The following is a 15,495-nucleotide window of genomic DNA, read 5'->3' as shown; positions in this document are numbered from 1 at the left end:
TGTGCTGTAAGATTCCAATAACCAGTGATAACCTACAGAGGTAGCCTTGACACTCTCAAAGCATCAAGGTCTCAAAGGACAACAACAAAGATTGACGGTGCTTCATAAGGTTATATGCCAAGTGCTTTAGCCACAAGATATCATTAGACGCTCAGTGAAATGGACATTATTATTCCCATTTTCCAGATGAGGAAGCTGAGGAGCATCGGGAAATGATTTGCCCAAGGTCACATGATGAATCTGGCCAAAGCAGATCTTGAACTTGGGTCCTTCTGATTTCAGAGTCCTAATCTCTGCTCTGTGGCATGTCCATTCTAGAGGGGACAGAGAGACAGTGAACAAATAAACAAGTAAATGAGCAAGATATTTAGAGAGTTCAAGTGACCTGGTAGAACACAACTGGGGGCTGGAGGTGATTTTAAATGTTTTTAATGTTTATTTATTTTTGAGAGAGAGAGAGAAAGACAGAGTGTGAGTGGGGGAGGGGCTGAGAGAAGAAGGGAGACACAGAATCTGAAGCAGGCTCCAGGCTCTGAGCTGTCAGCACAGGCCCAGTGAAGTGTCATCACTTGCTTGAGGGCCCAAAGAAATCCGTATTTTTTCCCATTAATTTATTTTGATATAGAACAGATTTGCCTGTACATCATTTGATCCTCAGCACTTGGCTTGTGGAATGTACCCGGTTTCTATTTGCTGGATGCAACATAGTATTCTTACACTTCTTACACTGTGGGATCAGAATCCCTTTACTCTCCTAAAAACTGTTTGGGGCCCCAAAGAGCTTGTTTTCGTGAGTTATATGTATCAATATTTACTATGTTGGGAATTAATACTGGGAAATGTAAAGATATTAAGTTGTTTTAAAATAACAATAATAGGGGCGCCTGGGTGGCTCAGTCAAGTTAAGCATCCAACTCTTGATTTCACATCAGGTTATAATCTCGAAACTTGTGAGTTCAAGCCCCGCATTGGGCTCTGTGCTGACAGTGCAGAGCCTGCTTGGGATTCTCTCTCTCCCCCCCTCTCTCTCTGCCCCTCCTCCACTCGCTGTCTCTCAAAATAAATAAACAAACTTAAAAAAAATAAAATAATAATAAACCCATTATGTTAATGTAACCAGCATACTCATATATTTTATGAAAAATAACGGCTTTTCATAACAAAAAATGTAGTGAGTGGCATTGTTTTGTGTTTTTGCCAGTCTTTTATGAAAAACATTTTTTAAGTTTATTTATTTTGAGAGAAAGAGAGCACAAAACTGGGGGAGGGGCAGAGGGAGAGGGAGAGAGAGGGAATCCCAAGCAGGCTCCACACTGTCAGCATGGAGCCCCATGCTGGGCTTGAACTCACCAACCGGGAGATCATGACCTGAGCCAAAATCAAGAGTTGGAGGCTTAACCAACTGAGCCACTCAGGCGCCCCACATCTCTTTGATGTCCGGCTGAAGGGAAGGCAGCTGAATTCTCGGATCTGCTTCTGCGTTCTGCCTTTTCTCACACAGCCTCTGGAAAGTTCCCTGGACACCAGGGAGAGAATAGGGAGAGGGCAAATAGCGTCTTAGTCTTAGCGTTATTACAAAGATACTTTTGACCTCGCTCAGCTTACATTTTGAGAACAGCTGCTCTAAGCAAGTGTGCCTTGTAGGGTTTTATTTTACACCAGCAGAAACTGGGGCCCAGCGAGATAAAGTGACTTTCCAAAGTCACACAGTGGCTGCGTTCTATCCCAGGTCGTTGGGCCCTCCAGGCCCAGGAGGAGTCCCTGTCCTCCTCAAGCCGCCCTCCTTCCCCCCACCAACCCCCCCGCAGGTGGAACCGCATCGTGGAGCTGGTGGAACAGCGCAAAGAGGAGGTGAGCGCAGTGCTGCTGGTGGAGAACCACGTGCTGGAGGTGGCCGAAGTGCGCGCCCAGGTGCGCGAGAAGCGGAGGGCCGTGGAGAGCGCGCCCCGAGCGGGCGGCGCCCTGCAGTGGCGTCTCAGCGGCCTGGAGGCGGCTCTCCAAGCTCTGGAGCCCCGCCAGGCGGCCCTCCAGGAGGAGGCGGCCCTGCTGGCCGTGCGCTTCCCGGCTCAGGCTGCGCGGCTGCACCAGGGTGCGGAAGAACTGGGCGCCGAGTGGGGCGCGCTGGCCAGCGCGGCTCAGGCCTGTGGCGAGGCCGTGGCCGCGGCCGGGCGCCTGCAGCGCTTCCTGCACGACCTGGACGCTTTCTTGGACTGGCTGGTGCGCGCCCAGGAGGCGGCGGGCGGTGTCGAGGGCCCCCTGCCCGGCAGCCTGGAAGAGGCCGATGCGCTGCTGGCTCGCCACGCCGCGCTCAAGGAGGAGGTGGACCAGCGCGAGGAAGACTATGCCCGCATCGTGGCGGCCAGCGAGGCGCTGCTGGCGGCCGACGGCGCCGAGCTGGGCCCGGGCTTGGCACTCGACGAGTGGCTGCCGCACCTGGAACTCGGCTGGCACAAGCTGCTCGGCTTGTGGGAGGCGCGCAGGGAGGCCCTGGTGCAGGCACACGTCTACCAGCTCTTTCTGCGCGACCTACGCCAGGCTCGGGCGGTGCTGCGCAACCAGGTGGCCGCTTCAGTGTTCACGCGGTGGGGGATTGTGGCCACGGGGGAAAATGTATGGAGGGAGTTTTTGCAGGGACCGCTGCGTTCGTGGCTTGTCCGAGGTCAGTGGGAGCGGGGAGGGTGTTTGGGATCGCGGGTTTGTGGCTCATCCAGTGTGAACACGTGTGGGCAGGTGTGTAACAGGATTTGAGGATTAGTGTTTTATCTAAGGTGGCTAACAGTGTGTGCACTATCCCAAGTCAGTAATGCACTTGGATATACACTGCACTGGCTTCCTGCGTTTGTGGATTGTCTGGAAGGAAATAAGAAGGTGAGGTTAATTGATGATGGTTAATGGGGTTCAAAGATCTTGGGGTGGATGAGGGAGGATAAAGATTATGCAAACAGGTAATTCAGGCTGAGAGGTTATCTGGATCAGCAATTGATTGTGGATTATGTGCTTGTGGGTGCCCAAATTAGCAGATAATCTTCTTATTGGGAATGGCAACGTGCATTCCTTACGGAGAGGGTAACTGTTTATGGTTTGAGAGATGAAGTGCCATGGTTATCTGGGAAGAGCGCATCCATTGGGAGATCATTCTGGGATGTGGGAACCAAGTTTGAGCATTTGGACAAGACAGAACATCCTGTTTTCAGATTGCCCAAGAGTAGGTACCAAGCTTTGGAGATTTTAGAAAGGGTGACCACCAGTGCTGGTCATCTAGTGAAAGCTGACCCAGTTTGAGGGTTAACTGGGGGGACAGACGGGGAGCCCCTGGAATTCTGAGGATACTGAATATGGGAGGTGAGGTGGCCTTAAGAGAACCTTTCTAACCCACCCGTCTTACCAGTTAGAAAAATAATCCCAGAGAGGGAAAGAACTTCCTTGAAGTCACACAGCACCCAGTTCAGGCTTCATCAGTTAACCAAGTATTTACTGAGTGCCTCCTTTGTGCCAGGTACTATTCTGGGACTGAGCACACATTAGGAAACAAAACACAAAATCCCACCCTCGTGCAGCTGGCCTTCTAGTGTGTGTGGGGAGGGAGAAGATGAAAAACAAGTAAATGCAAATATATATTTATGTGTGTATACATATATATATATATACACATATATATATGTATACACACACACGATATATATAATATCATGTCAGGTAATGCTGTGAAAGATAATAAAGCAGGGTAAAGGGATATAACTGGGGTGCAGGGTGGTGTTTTTGGCAGATGGCCAGAGACCTAAAGAAAGTTAAGGAGCCCACTATGGGCATATCTGAAAGGAGGGACCAGCCAGGCAGAGGGACTAGCATGGGCAAAGGCCCTGAGGTGGGATCATGCCTGGCCTGTTGGATGCTAGAGCACAGTGAGCAAGGGGGAGGAGCGAGGTGGCAAGCCTCTCCCAGGTCCAGGACGGAATGGAGCAGGGCGGACCTGAGCACCACCCCTCCTCCTCATTCCCAGGAGGTGGCACTGTCGGGTCTGGAGCTCCCGGGCACGGTGGAGTCAGTGGAGGAGGCACTGAAAAGGCACCGGGATTTTCTCACCACGATGGAGCTGAACCAGCAAAAGATGCAGGTGGCGGTGCAGGCTGCCGAGGGCCTGTTGAGGCAGGGCAACGCCTACGGAGAGCAGGCCCAGGAGGCTGTGACCCGGCTGCTGGAGAAGTAGGTCCCTCGGACCCCAGAGGCACAGGGGGTGTGGTCTGGGCGTAGGGGGTGTGGTCTCGGCACGGGGGTGTGGTTTGGGCGTAGTGGGCGTGGTCAAGGCGGGGGTGTTGTCTCAGTACAGGGGGTGTGGTTTGGGCATAGTGGGCGTGGTCTAGGCGGGGGGTGTTGTCTCAGTACAGGGGGTGTGGTCTCGGCACAGGGGGTGTGGTTTGGGCATAGCGGGTGTGGTCTCGGCACAGGGGAGAGATCAAGAGGTCAGGGCTCCTCTGCTTTACATCATTTCTGCTTCTCTTCCCCTCTCGGATTTTTATTTAATTCCATACCGTTTTAAATTTGCTTTAAGTTGATACTTTGCGGAAAGGTAACTCATGCTCAGAAACCCAAAAGATACACAAGGATATATAATGAAGTTGCTCTGTCAAGCCTGCCCTCAGCCTGAGGTAGCTGAACTGGTTGTTAACGTGTTAACTTCTTTTCCTGGATGCCCTGCATCTGCCCTGCCCTTCTGGTGCCCCGATCTAGCAGCTAAAGGCCAGAGCCGTGTTCTGTTCTAGCTCTCTAGATGGGACGGTGTCCCCTGCCATGCTGGTTGTCGGATATTGTGAGTGAGCACTTCCCTCTGGCCCCAACTGCCTAGTTTCCTAGGAAGCACACATGGTGTGTGTGTGTGTGTGTGTGTGTGTGTGTGTGTGTGTGTGTCTTTCCTGCTGCTGTTGCACATTATCAGTCTCTTCTATCACCATCTGTCTGTCACCACCGCTCGGTCTCTTGTCTGTCTTTGTACTAATTAAGCAAAGACATTTACTGATATCTACTGTGTGCCAGGCACTATCCTAGTCCCGGAACAAAACAGTACCCGCCCCCCAAATTGCAGCCCTCAAGTAGAGTCCTTTATAGGGGCTCCTCTAGGCTGACTTTATCATCATCACTGTTTCTGTCCCTTGTGGTGAGCCACAGGGGCCCAGCGCTGCTCCTTCTGTCTTTCCATCTGATGGAAAGCATGCCTGGTGCCTCCACCACCATCCACAGCCCAGAGACCCCAGACCTTCCTCTGTCTGGGGCTCAGGTGTCCTTTTCCCCTAAATTCATCTGGGACAATGCTGGAATTTTCTTTTTCTTTTTTTTTTTAAATTAAAAAATTTTTATTTTTGAGAGAGAGAGAAAGAAACAGAGCGTGAGTGGGGGAGGGGCAGAGAGAGAGGGAGACACAGAATCAGAAGCAGACTGCAGGCTCCAGGCTCTGAGCTGTCAGCACAGAGCCCAACGTGGGGCTTGAACTCACCAACCGAGAGATGCTGACCTGAGCCAAAGTCAGATGCTTAACCGACTGAACCACCAAGGTGCCCCAAGGCTGGAATTTTGTCAAGGAAACTTTCATGGGGGTTCTGGTCCTGAAGGTATAAACTCATGATCTACTGCTCCCAGCACCAGGCCTGGACCCACCCTTCCTTTACCCCACACTTCTTGAGTACCTGCTGTATGCCAGGCTCTGCAGAACAAAGAGGAGGATCCTGGTGGACTGCTCATTCTCTGATTCCCTCTTCCTTCCTTCCTTTTCTGTCATTAATCGCTCCATTCATTCTATCATGTATTCAGTGGACTCAGGTACCGAGTCTATACTCTGTTTCAGGCCCTGCGTGGGGCAATGCTGGGCGTGCAGCCGTGACCAGGATAGCACATGACTCCTGCCCTCACAGAGCTCACATGCTTTCTTACAAGGATGGCCCAGAATGGTCGAGACTGGGATGGGAGAAATGCAGGGGGTTGTGGGAGCCCCAGGGTGATGTCTGCTTGTGCTGGGTGAGGCTGGGAAACACAGTAGGAACTGAGACAGCTCTAATCCCTGCCTCCCTCACCCCTGGGTCACTGACAGTTGCCTAGGGACAGGTTTTCCACCCTGTGGAAGTTATTCTAAAACATCCATTTGCTGGGGTTTGGGGGGAGGGCTTTCCACACCCATAAGGGGGACAGAACCAGTGCAGAGCTGTGGGCTGAGGCCCTGACATCAGACAGGGTCAGATGCTAGCCCCTGCTCTACCCCTCAACCTGTGAGATTCAGGGTGAGTCGTTTAGTCCCTCCATGTGCCTCGCATCACCTGGAACCTGGCCCAGTCCTGTGTGTGAAGTGTTCTCATGATCTGCACGTTGCACTTGAGAGGCTTGGTTAGGGGAATGGACTTGCCTAAGGTCACAGCCAGGATGTGACCCAGCCGTGATACGAAGGATGTGAACCCTGCTGTTTTCTCTCCCTCCCTCCCAGAAAGGAGGGATTTTCCTTGTTCCTAGAACTGATGCTAGGCAAGTTGGCTGGTGAAGACCTGGAGGGATTATTTCAGTTCAGTTTCAGAGGCATTCCCCATTTTCTGGCTCTCGAGCTGAGCCCCGGGCAGGAGGGAATCAGTACTTGGCTTGTTTGTCTCTGCCTTGTCTGGTTCCTCTGTCCAGCTCTGAGCCGGGTTCCCTGTAGTTTTCTCTCACAAGCTTTGCCTCTTTGCCTCCTTGCCTCCATCTATCTGTATATCTCTGTGTCTCTGTTTCCTTCTGTGTCTCTCCCTGTTTTTCTCTACCTGCATCTCCATCTCTCTGACTCTTTATTCTCTTCTGCCTCCCTCTCTTTTTCATACACTTTACCTTTGTTTTTGTCATCTCTCTTTCTCTCTGCCTTCATTCATTCATGCATTCATTCATTCATTCATTCATTCAAGAAATATATATCAAGCACCTAAGGTGTGCCAGGCTCTTTTTCTAGGCATTGAGGATACATCTGTGACCAAAACAGACAAAAATTCCTGCTCTCACGGAATGACATTCTAGTGGGGGAGATGTCATATGTATATGTAACATATACAGTGTATTAGATAGTGCTAAGTTGGAGAGAGAACATTAAAGAAGAAAGCCAGAACGTGTTGGAGGGTGATCAAGAAGGGCCTTGCTAAGAAGGTGGTATTTAAGTAGATGTTGAGGGGAAGAGGGTTCTGGGCAGAGGGAACAGCCAATGCCAAGGCCCTGAGGTAGGAGCAGCTTGTTTAAGGCAAAGGAAAACGGGATGTCCCCAGTCCCCCTCCACCGGGACTCTTGGGCATTTGTACTGTGGGCAGGAGGCCAGGCTGCCTGGGGCTGTGGTCCTGGCTGGCTCCGGGGTGGTGGGGCTTGGGTCCAGCCCTGCCAGTTCACCCAGGCCAAAAGTCTGGCCCTGCTTGCCAGTGTACCTGCCCACCCTCTCTTCCCATGCCCCACTCTCTTCCCTGTCTCCAACTCTGTTGCACCCTCCTTTCTGGCCAGCTGTGTCTTTTACTGCTATCGGCTTGCCACTTCTCTGCCTTTCCCGGTTGTCCCTGCCCCGACTCTGTCACTTTCACTCCCTTTGCCTCCTTCTCTCCCTCTCCTTGTCTACTGCTGTTGGTCTCTCTGCCTCTCTGGCACTTCCCTGCTGCCTTTCTTTACTTGTCTTTCCTTATTTTTTTCTCTTCTTGGGTTTCTTTCTCTTTATCTGTGGGTATCTGTCAATCACTTCCTCTTAAGGTCTGTTTCTAGTCTTGTGTCTGTGTTTATCTCTCTCTGTAGGCCTCTGCACCTCTCTCTCTCTCTCTCTCCCTGAATCTGTGTTCCCCTCCTAATCTCTTGCTCTCTAGGTGTCTCTTGATCTCTAAGTTGCTATCTCTCTGTATCTCTTACTCTGTCTGCAGGTCTCTTATCTCTCTCTCTCTCTCTCTCTCTCTCTCTCTGGGCTTGTGTCTGTCTCTCTGTCCCTCTTTCTTTATAAGTATCTGTATTTCTTTCCAGATGTCTATCTCCGTCCCTCTCTCTCTCTGTCTCTCTCTCTCTTGCTCTCTCACTCTCCCTCTGCCCCTCTCCAGTTCGTCCCTGGTTCTGCCCTCATTGACGTTTCTTTGCCTCTCCCCCCATCCCTGCCTTACTCTCTCCTCTTCCTTGCTCTTACATATGCTCCGGGTTCCTAGCCCTGCCAAGCCTGATGCCCTCACAGCCCTACAGCCAGTGTCCCCCCTGCTCACCCCCCCCCCCCCCGACCTAGGCATGCCCCAGCCCCTCTCTCCCCATCCCCAGGAGCCAAGAAAACCAACTACGGGCGCAGCAATGGATGCAGAAGCTACACGACCAACTTGGGCTGCAGCACTTCCTCCGAGACTGCCATGAGGTAGGAACTCCAGCTGTGCTGGGCACAGTGACTTCTTTCCTAGGGAGGGAAGTGTTCCTGGGCTTGAGGCGCCATGGGGGCGGGGACGCCCCGTCTAAGTGGGTCGCGGAGCGACGTTCACTTGGAGCCGCCAGGAGGCGCACGGATTCCAGCCTCAGTGCGCAAGCTCCGCGGCTCCCGCCTCCTTTCCCGTGGAGAAGGAGGGAGGGGCCCTGGGCGCCCCTGGCAACGGCGCGCGTTCGCGCCTACGGGTCCCGCGGGGACGCGCGGTGATCTCACCTTTCTCTCGGGAGATTTGTGAGAAGCGCCTTGCTGGGGAGAGTGGTGGAAGACGCAGGGTCAGGAGCAGGCTTGGGTAGACCAGAGGCCCAGAGCGCAACTTCAGTCAAAAACAAGCCTTAACCCCTTTAAGAGTGTCCAGCAATCAAGCTCTATTCCTTTAGAGATGATCTACACATCTGTAAGGATCTCCCCAAATCAGAGATGGTCCAGGTCTCCTTCCCCATTAGAGACGGTTCAGGAGACATGCTATCTCCCCTTCCTTCCCCTGCGTTCCATAGAAACTGTTCTAGACCACATTAGAGATGGCCGGGTAAACATTTTCCTAACCCCAGAGATGATCCTGGTCGCAGCCATCTACCCAGGATCATTGCCCCCTGCTCCTTAATGATCCAGTACCCAAGTTCCTCCCAAACAAGGATGGTTCAGGAACTATTTCCCAATTCCTCCTATTAAAGATGGTTTGACACCCTCCGTGGTGAACCCCATGGGAGATTGTTGTCCCCACATATGAAATGGACAAGGGCCTCCATACCTCCCACCCCCACATAACTCAAGCTCATTAGAGATGGGTCTGGGACACAAGCCCACTAGAGATGGGTCTAGGAACCCCCTGTCCTCCTCCTTCCCAATGGAGATTATTCTGGCAGTCTATCTTATAAGTCCTTCTGGCAGAACATCTTATAAGAGATGTTCCAGGACTCCTCCCATATCCTCTATCTGTATTTCTGAGATAGCCAGGAATCTGAGTGCTTTCTCATTCGAGATGGTTCAAGAGCCCACCCCACCCCCACCCCATACTTCACATGGCGGAGGTAGCCCAGGCCCCAGGTCCCCCCTCCAGCCATTCGATTAGGTCCAGGAACTCCTCCTCCCTCTTGTGAGATTGTTCTGGACCAAGTAGCTAGCAATAATCTGAGATGGCGCAGAACCCTCCCCTCACCCCCCAAGCTTTAGAGAGGTGGTGAATCCTCCTCCACCCCCCAACTGAGGCCCGGCAAGGAGGCGGGCACGGAGGCAGGCAGGGGGCGCGCGCGGGCGGGCGCGCTGCCGCGGCGCGGGGGCGGGAGCGGGGGCGCGCATCCGCTAGAGTCTCAGCCGTCACCACCGCTGCCACCGCCGTCGCAGTGGAGGGGCGAGAGCCCGCCCGCCGCAGGAACGCTCCTCCGCCAACGCCGCCGCCACTTCAGGTCCCCGGGGCGCCCAGGGGAGGGGGCTGACGCGCGTCCCCGCCGAGGCGTTCGGGGGAGGGGGCTTGGGCGCGTGCTCGCCTGCCGAGGCCTCGGGAGGGAGGGGCGCGGGCGGCGCGGGGGCGGGTCGGACCCGCGCAGGGACCCCAGCCCTGGGGAGGGGCAGGGATGCTGGGAGCTGTCCGCGGTGCTGGTGCGGGCGGGACTGAGGGGCCGGGTCCCCAGGGAGGGAAGCGAAAGAGGGGGGACTTCTAAGGCTACTCCGGAGGTAGTCTGGATTTGCTCTGGGGCTTAAGGAGGTCTCATCCTCTCTAGGGAGCTCTCCTCTGGGTAATGGGGGATTTGACGTTTGCCCTGGGGCTGGGGGTTCTCAGCCTTTTGAGAGGTTTCTTCCTTGGTTCTTGCGCGATCTGTATTAGCCTTAGATGATTGATGGCAGCAAATCACTTTTGCGAGGGTCGGCTTTGGACGATGAGGGTCTTGGATTTGTTCTGGGTTCGGGGGCTCTGATTTTGAGGGCCATTTCCTTGGTTGTTTGGGACTCTAGCTTTGCGCTCTGTGATGGGGGTCAGTCACTTTCGGGGGACTTTACCTTGATGACGAAGTACCATCTCCTTTAGGGGCTTTGCCTTCCCTGGGAGCTGTGCCTGCCATTGGCAAACTCTTCCCTGTGTGTTGGAAACCTGTGAATTGAGTTGGGGGGTTCAGCATTTGACTTGGCTCTAGTGTGTGTGTATGACGGAGTCTGAAGCTGACCAGGACCCCTAGGGAGCACATGCTCAGGGGACACAGGGTGGGGTTTGGCCGGCTCAGGATTTGTCCTTGGCTATGACTGCAATTGTGCATTTGCCTCTCAGACCAGCTAGAGTCTGTTTTTTTTTTTTTTTTTTTTTCTTCCAGGAGGGAAGAGGAGGATCTTGTGACTGGGGGAGGGGGGAGAAAATGGGGGAGGAGCAAAATGTTCCAGGTGCCAGGTTTGGCCATGAGTGGGTAGGGAGATTCCGGCTTGGGGGATAAGTCTTATTTGGGGGGGGGTGTCGCTCAGAAAGCAGCCTTGTGATTGGTCCACCTGCTGAGGGGGTTCTATTCTGTGCTTGCATTTTAGATGACTGGTCTTGGTTGGGCGGGGGGGGGGGGGGGGCGAGTAGAACTGGCTTTAGTTTGGGAAGGGGGTTGGCTTAGGAAGCTTCTATCCAATCCTGTTGAGGAGTCTGGGACTATATTTTGGGGTAGGCTCATTCACGGAGCCAGAGAAGGCAGCCCTGTTGCTTACTTTTGAGAGTTTGGCTTTGGCTAGGGGCTGCAACTAGTCATGGTTTAGGAGAACTGTGGTCTTGGAGTCCCAGGGCTGAATGTGGAAAGTCCTGTGGGCTTATTAGGGAAGCTGGAGCTGGGTTGTGGGGGATGGGTTTACCCCAGATTGGAGGGCTCGTTTGGGGAGAACTAGACTTGGATCTAGCTGGGAAGATGTTTAAGGGTTCATCTGGCCATGTTGGGAGGTTAGGGCTAGATACAGGCTTCATTTGATACCCTTGGGAATGGGTTGGGAATCTTCGAAGTGGTCCTTTTTGGAGGTGGCTAAGACTGAATCGAAGGGTCAAAGTGTTACTATTGGGAAGATGGTGGGGGAAGATGGGCTAAACGGGAAGTTAGCTAAATTAGGTGAAGGTCTAGTTTTGGAGGGTTGATTGGTCCTGAATGGGAGGAGGCTGACTGGCCCAGGAGCCATGCCTTTGGGGGCCTATGGGGAGTTGAGAAGGGCTGCCCTGAGGACAGGGCAGCTAAGACGTTGGGAATTCTGTGGGTGCCCGTCCATCCTCCACCCCTTAAGAAAGAGCTTGAGCTGTGCCCACCCTTCAACAAAGACCTCACCTGCAAAGGTTCTTCCATCCCTTCCTCCCTCCCTCCCCCTAAATCTAGCAGCCTGGGCTTTGAATCTGGAACCTTCTGGAGGGGATAGGGTGCTGTGCCAGGTTGGGGGAATCGGCTGAACTCCTCCCCCTGTCCTGCACAGCTGGATGGCTGGATCCATGAGAAGATGCTAATGGCGCGCGATGGCACGCGGGAAGACGGCCACAAGCTGCATAAGAGATGGCTCCGGCACCAGGCGTTCATGGCCGAGTTGGCTCAGAATAAGGAGTGGCTGGAGAAGATTGAGAGGGTGAGGATGTAGAAGGTGCCTCTGCACGTGCCAGGTGCTGGAGGCCTCCGGGGAACCCACATCTCGGTTCCTGCGCCCTCCACTGCTGCCCTGCCCACTCGCACATCTCTGAACCACTTCAGATCATTTCCACATCTGCTCCTAGCAATGTGGCCTTGCGGAATTCATGTAACCTCTTTGAGCTTCAGTTTTCCCATCTGTAAAATGGCTAGCATCTCTTCTGCGTGGTGCCCTTACTTTCCTGGTTGTTAAGTATTTTAACTCCCCCACCAGGTTTTCTCTCACTCCATTTGGAGCTCCTAAGATGGATGTTCAGGTACAAAGGCTACAGCAGTCCTGGGAAGCCCAAACGTGAACTTTGGATTCCTACAACCCTGGGCTCTAATTGTGTGTACGCCTCTTACCAGCTATGCACCTTGGGGAATTGTGCTAACCTCTTTGAGCCTGTTTGCTCTGCTTGAAAATTAAGGAAATAATAAATATTGCTACTTCCCTGGACTCTTGTGCACGTAAAGTCCTTAATACAAGGCCAGGCACCTAGGAGCTTAATTGCTACGGTATTGTTATTTTTCATATGTGATATAACATATGTAGCTCTAGGCCACCAAGGAGCTTGACTTCGGTCTTGGAGGAACCCAGCCTCAACCCTCAAACTGATCCCTACTCTTGCTGGTCCCCTAGACCTACAGCCCTCAATACCCCCTCTCCTGTGACTCAAAGGGGACACCCAAGTCAGCCTTGAATACTTAAATGGCCGTTGATGCCCCACAACTGGTGGCACAGGGCAAAGCTACTCTTTGAGTTTAATGGAAGTCCATTCTCTCTGCTTCTTTTGCTCTTCCTCTATTTCTCTTCTGTCTCTATCTCTCTCACGTATCTGTCTTTCTTATGGCCCTCTTCCCGTGTTTCTGACTTTATGTACATGTCTCTGTGTCCACCACTCTATGTCTGTCTGTCTCTCCCTGTCTTCCTCCCATGTCTTTGTTTGTGTCTCTCTGTCTGTCTCTTGCCTCATCTTTCTTCCCACATCTTGGTTCCTTCCATCTCTGGGCCTGTCTCTGTATCCACCCCTCATGTCTCTGTCTCTTTGTGTGTCCCCAACTCCTTGCCCCTGTCTCTCTCTCTCCACATCTCTCCCTGTGTCCCATTGCCTCCATATTTCTCTGTCCCTCCTCACCTTCCTCTCCCTCCCTCTCACTTCTTGTCGCCTGCCTGTCTGGGACAGGAGGGCCAACAACTGATGCAGGAGAAGCCGGAGCTGGCGGCCTCAGTGCGGAAGAAGCTGGGTGAGATCCGGCAGTGCTGGGCCGAGCTGGAGAGCACCACCCAGGCCAAGGCAAGACAGCTCTTTGAGGCCAGCAAGGCCGACCAGTTGGTGCAGAGCTTCGTGGAGCTGGACAAGAAGCTCCTTCACATGGAAAGCCAGCTGCAAGACGTGGATCCTGGGGGGGACCTAGCCACCGTCAACAGCCAGCTCAAGAAGCTACAGGTATGGCCTGGCTCACCCAGACAGGGACTCCCTGTGCCACGGGGTGATGGGAATCAGGGTCAGACTCCACTCAAGGTGTCTTACACAGAGGGATTCAATACAGAGATTTATTTCAAATGTGTTAGGAGTGTTGGAAGAACAGAAGGAGAATACTGAGGAAATCCAGTCAATAGTAAATGTTGGAGGTAGCCACCACCTGGAGGGCCTGGGGTACAAAGGGGAGAAGAAGAATTCAGAACCAAGAAGCAGTAGTTAGATAGCCAGCGCACTGACGGTTTCACAGGACCCTGATGCCTGTTTCCTGGATAGAGAAACCAAGGCCCAGAGGTAGGGGAATGGCTTTGCACAGAGAAAGAATGACATTCATGGAGAGCCTCCTCTATCAGTCTGTGTGCCAAGCTCTCCCTCTTTCCAGCAACCCGTTATGATCCCCCATTTTACCAATGGGGAAAGTGAGGCACAGAAGGCAAGCACCTGGCCCAGGGACACACAGCTAGCCAGTGACTCCCTAGGACACAGAGAGGGCTCAGGGAACAGACACAGTGTCTGCCTTATCTCCGCTTCTAGCTGGCAGCTGGCCAGCGGTCAGTATCTGACCATTTGACATGAATGGCTGGTGGTGCGAATGTGGGCGTCGCTTTGCACCCTCTCAAGATGTGACAGCTCCTGCCTTTATGTGCCAGGAACTATGCCTGACCATGACCCATGGGAAACTGAGCCTCCAGGAGGTGAACTTACTGGCCCAGGGTAGCAAGTGAAGAGCCTGGATTCAAATCCAGGACACCCTTGATTTTTCACTGCTCCTTTAATATATCTTCTGCATAGTTATGCTCCTAAAGGGCTTGGCATAGGGTCTGGCAAAAAAAACAAAAACCCAAAAAACAAAAAAAAACAAAAACAAAAACAAAAAACCAAGCTGACTAATAATAAAAGCATGACACTAATTACCATCTATTCATTCATCCATGCAGCGAATCTTTACTGAGCACCAACTGTATGCCAGGTGCTCTTCTAGGTGCCAGAATACAGCAGTGGGCAAAACTGACCAAAAACCATGGCCTTCCTGGGGCTCTCGTTCTAGTGGGGAGACAGGCAAAGGAGCAGAGAGACAAATAGATCTGAATCTGATACCAGTGATGTCATTGCTTTCTACACAGCAGCGGCTCTCAAATGGCCCGGTCTCCAGGACACCTTTACACTCTTAGAAATCGTGGAGATCCCCCAAGAGCTTTTGTTCAGGTGGATTATGCCTGTTGATATTTACTGTACTAAAAATTAAACCTGAGAAATACTTCCATTTTTGATTCACATACAAACAGCAATAAGAAATCAATCACACGTCAAGCCCAAAGGGTTCTTTTGTGGAGAATATATTTTCCAAGACAAAAAACAAAAACGAAAAAAACACTGGAAGATTGGCACTGTTTTCAGTGCCGCAACTCTTTCCCGTCTGGCTTGATAGAAGATTCTCACCTTTGCTTCTGCCAGCATTTGGTTACAATAGCACGGGTCATATGGTCCCTGCAGAACCACACTATATTCTTGGAAGGGAATGGGTGTGATAAAGGCAAAAAACACCTTAGCACTCTTATAAAATAGTTGTAACCTTGCACACCCCTTGAAAAGGTGCTGGGGATGTCGTGAGCTCTTAAGAAACGAGGATCTGTGACTGTCAGGGTCCCAGACAGAAGCAGAAAGCATGCCCCACCGAGGATAACTTGAGGAAATTCAATGCCCTGCTGTCGCTGTCTTGAAATTCTTCATAATATTTGAACAAGGGGCCCTACGTTTCCATTTTGCACTGGGCCCCACAAATTTTGTAGCTAGTCCTGAGCCCAGCCCATCTGGAAGCCGGAAGGCAGGGGGGCCGATTGAGGCCGTCTGCATGTACGGGTCAGGCCCCTGGGGCACAGAGCAGGGTGGAGAAGCTTAGACTGGCGGTCGGGAGGGGCGAAAGAAGGCAGCCAGTGCAGGGGAAACTATTACTAGCGTTGTTAATGGTCTTACTGCTATT

General features: G+C 52.6%; 1 protein-coding gene across 4 annotated transcripts in view; it reads left to right on the top strand.

Moving 5' to 3' along the window:
• SPTBN4 (spectrin beta, non-erythrocytic 4) overlaps nucleotides 1-15,495 on the top strand; it is a 78,330-nt gene that overhangs the window by 36,533 nt on the left and 26,302 nt on the right. For 3 of the 4 annotated variants that reach the window (XR_009615438.3, XM_060651153.3, XM_060651154.3), the window contains 5 exons: nucleotides 1,809-2,559; nucleotides 4,001-4,203; nucleotides 8,272-8,362; nucleotides 11,846-11,992; nucleotides 13,218-13,481. Coding sequence is in view for 3 of the 4 variants with exons in the window: in XM_060651153.3 (XP_060507136.2) it covers nucleotides 1,809-2,559; nucleotides 4,001-4,203; nucleotides 8,272-8,362; nucleotides 11,846-11,992; nucleotides 13,218-13,481 (1,456 nt within the window). In the remaining variant the exon portion in view is untranslated. Of the gene's footprint in view, nucleotides 1-1,808; nucleotides 2,560-4,000; nucleotides 4,204-8,271; nucleotides 8,363-9,599; nucleotides 9,832-11,845; nucleotides 11,993-13,217; nucleotides 13,482-15,495 lie in introns of those variants that run through there. The other variant, XM_060651155.2, reaches the window with a different exon arrangement.

This window comes from Panthera onca, chromosome E2 (genome assembly GCF_046562875.1).
Source record: "Panthera onca isolate mPanOnc1 chromosome E2, mPanOnc1 haplotype 2, whole genome shotgun sequence".
Lineage (NCBI taxonomy): Eukaryota > Metazoa > Chordata > Mammalia > Carnivora > Felidae > Panthera > Panthera onca.
Note: the sequence above shows the minus strand (reverse complement) of the source record. Positions and strands in the feature narration are given on the sequence as shown.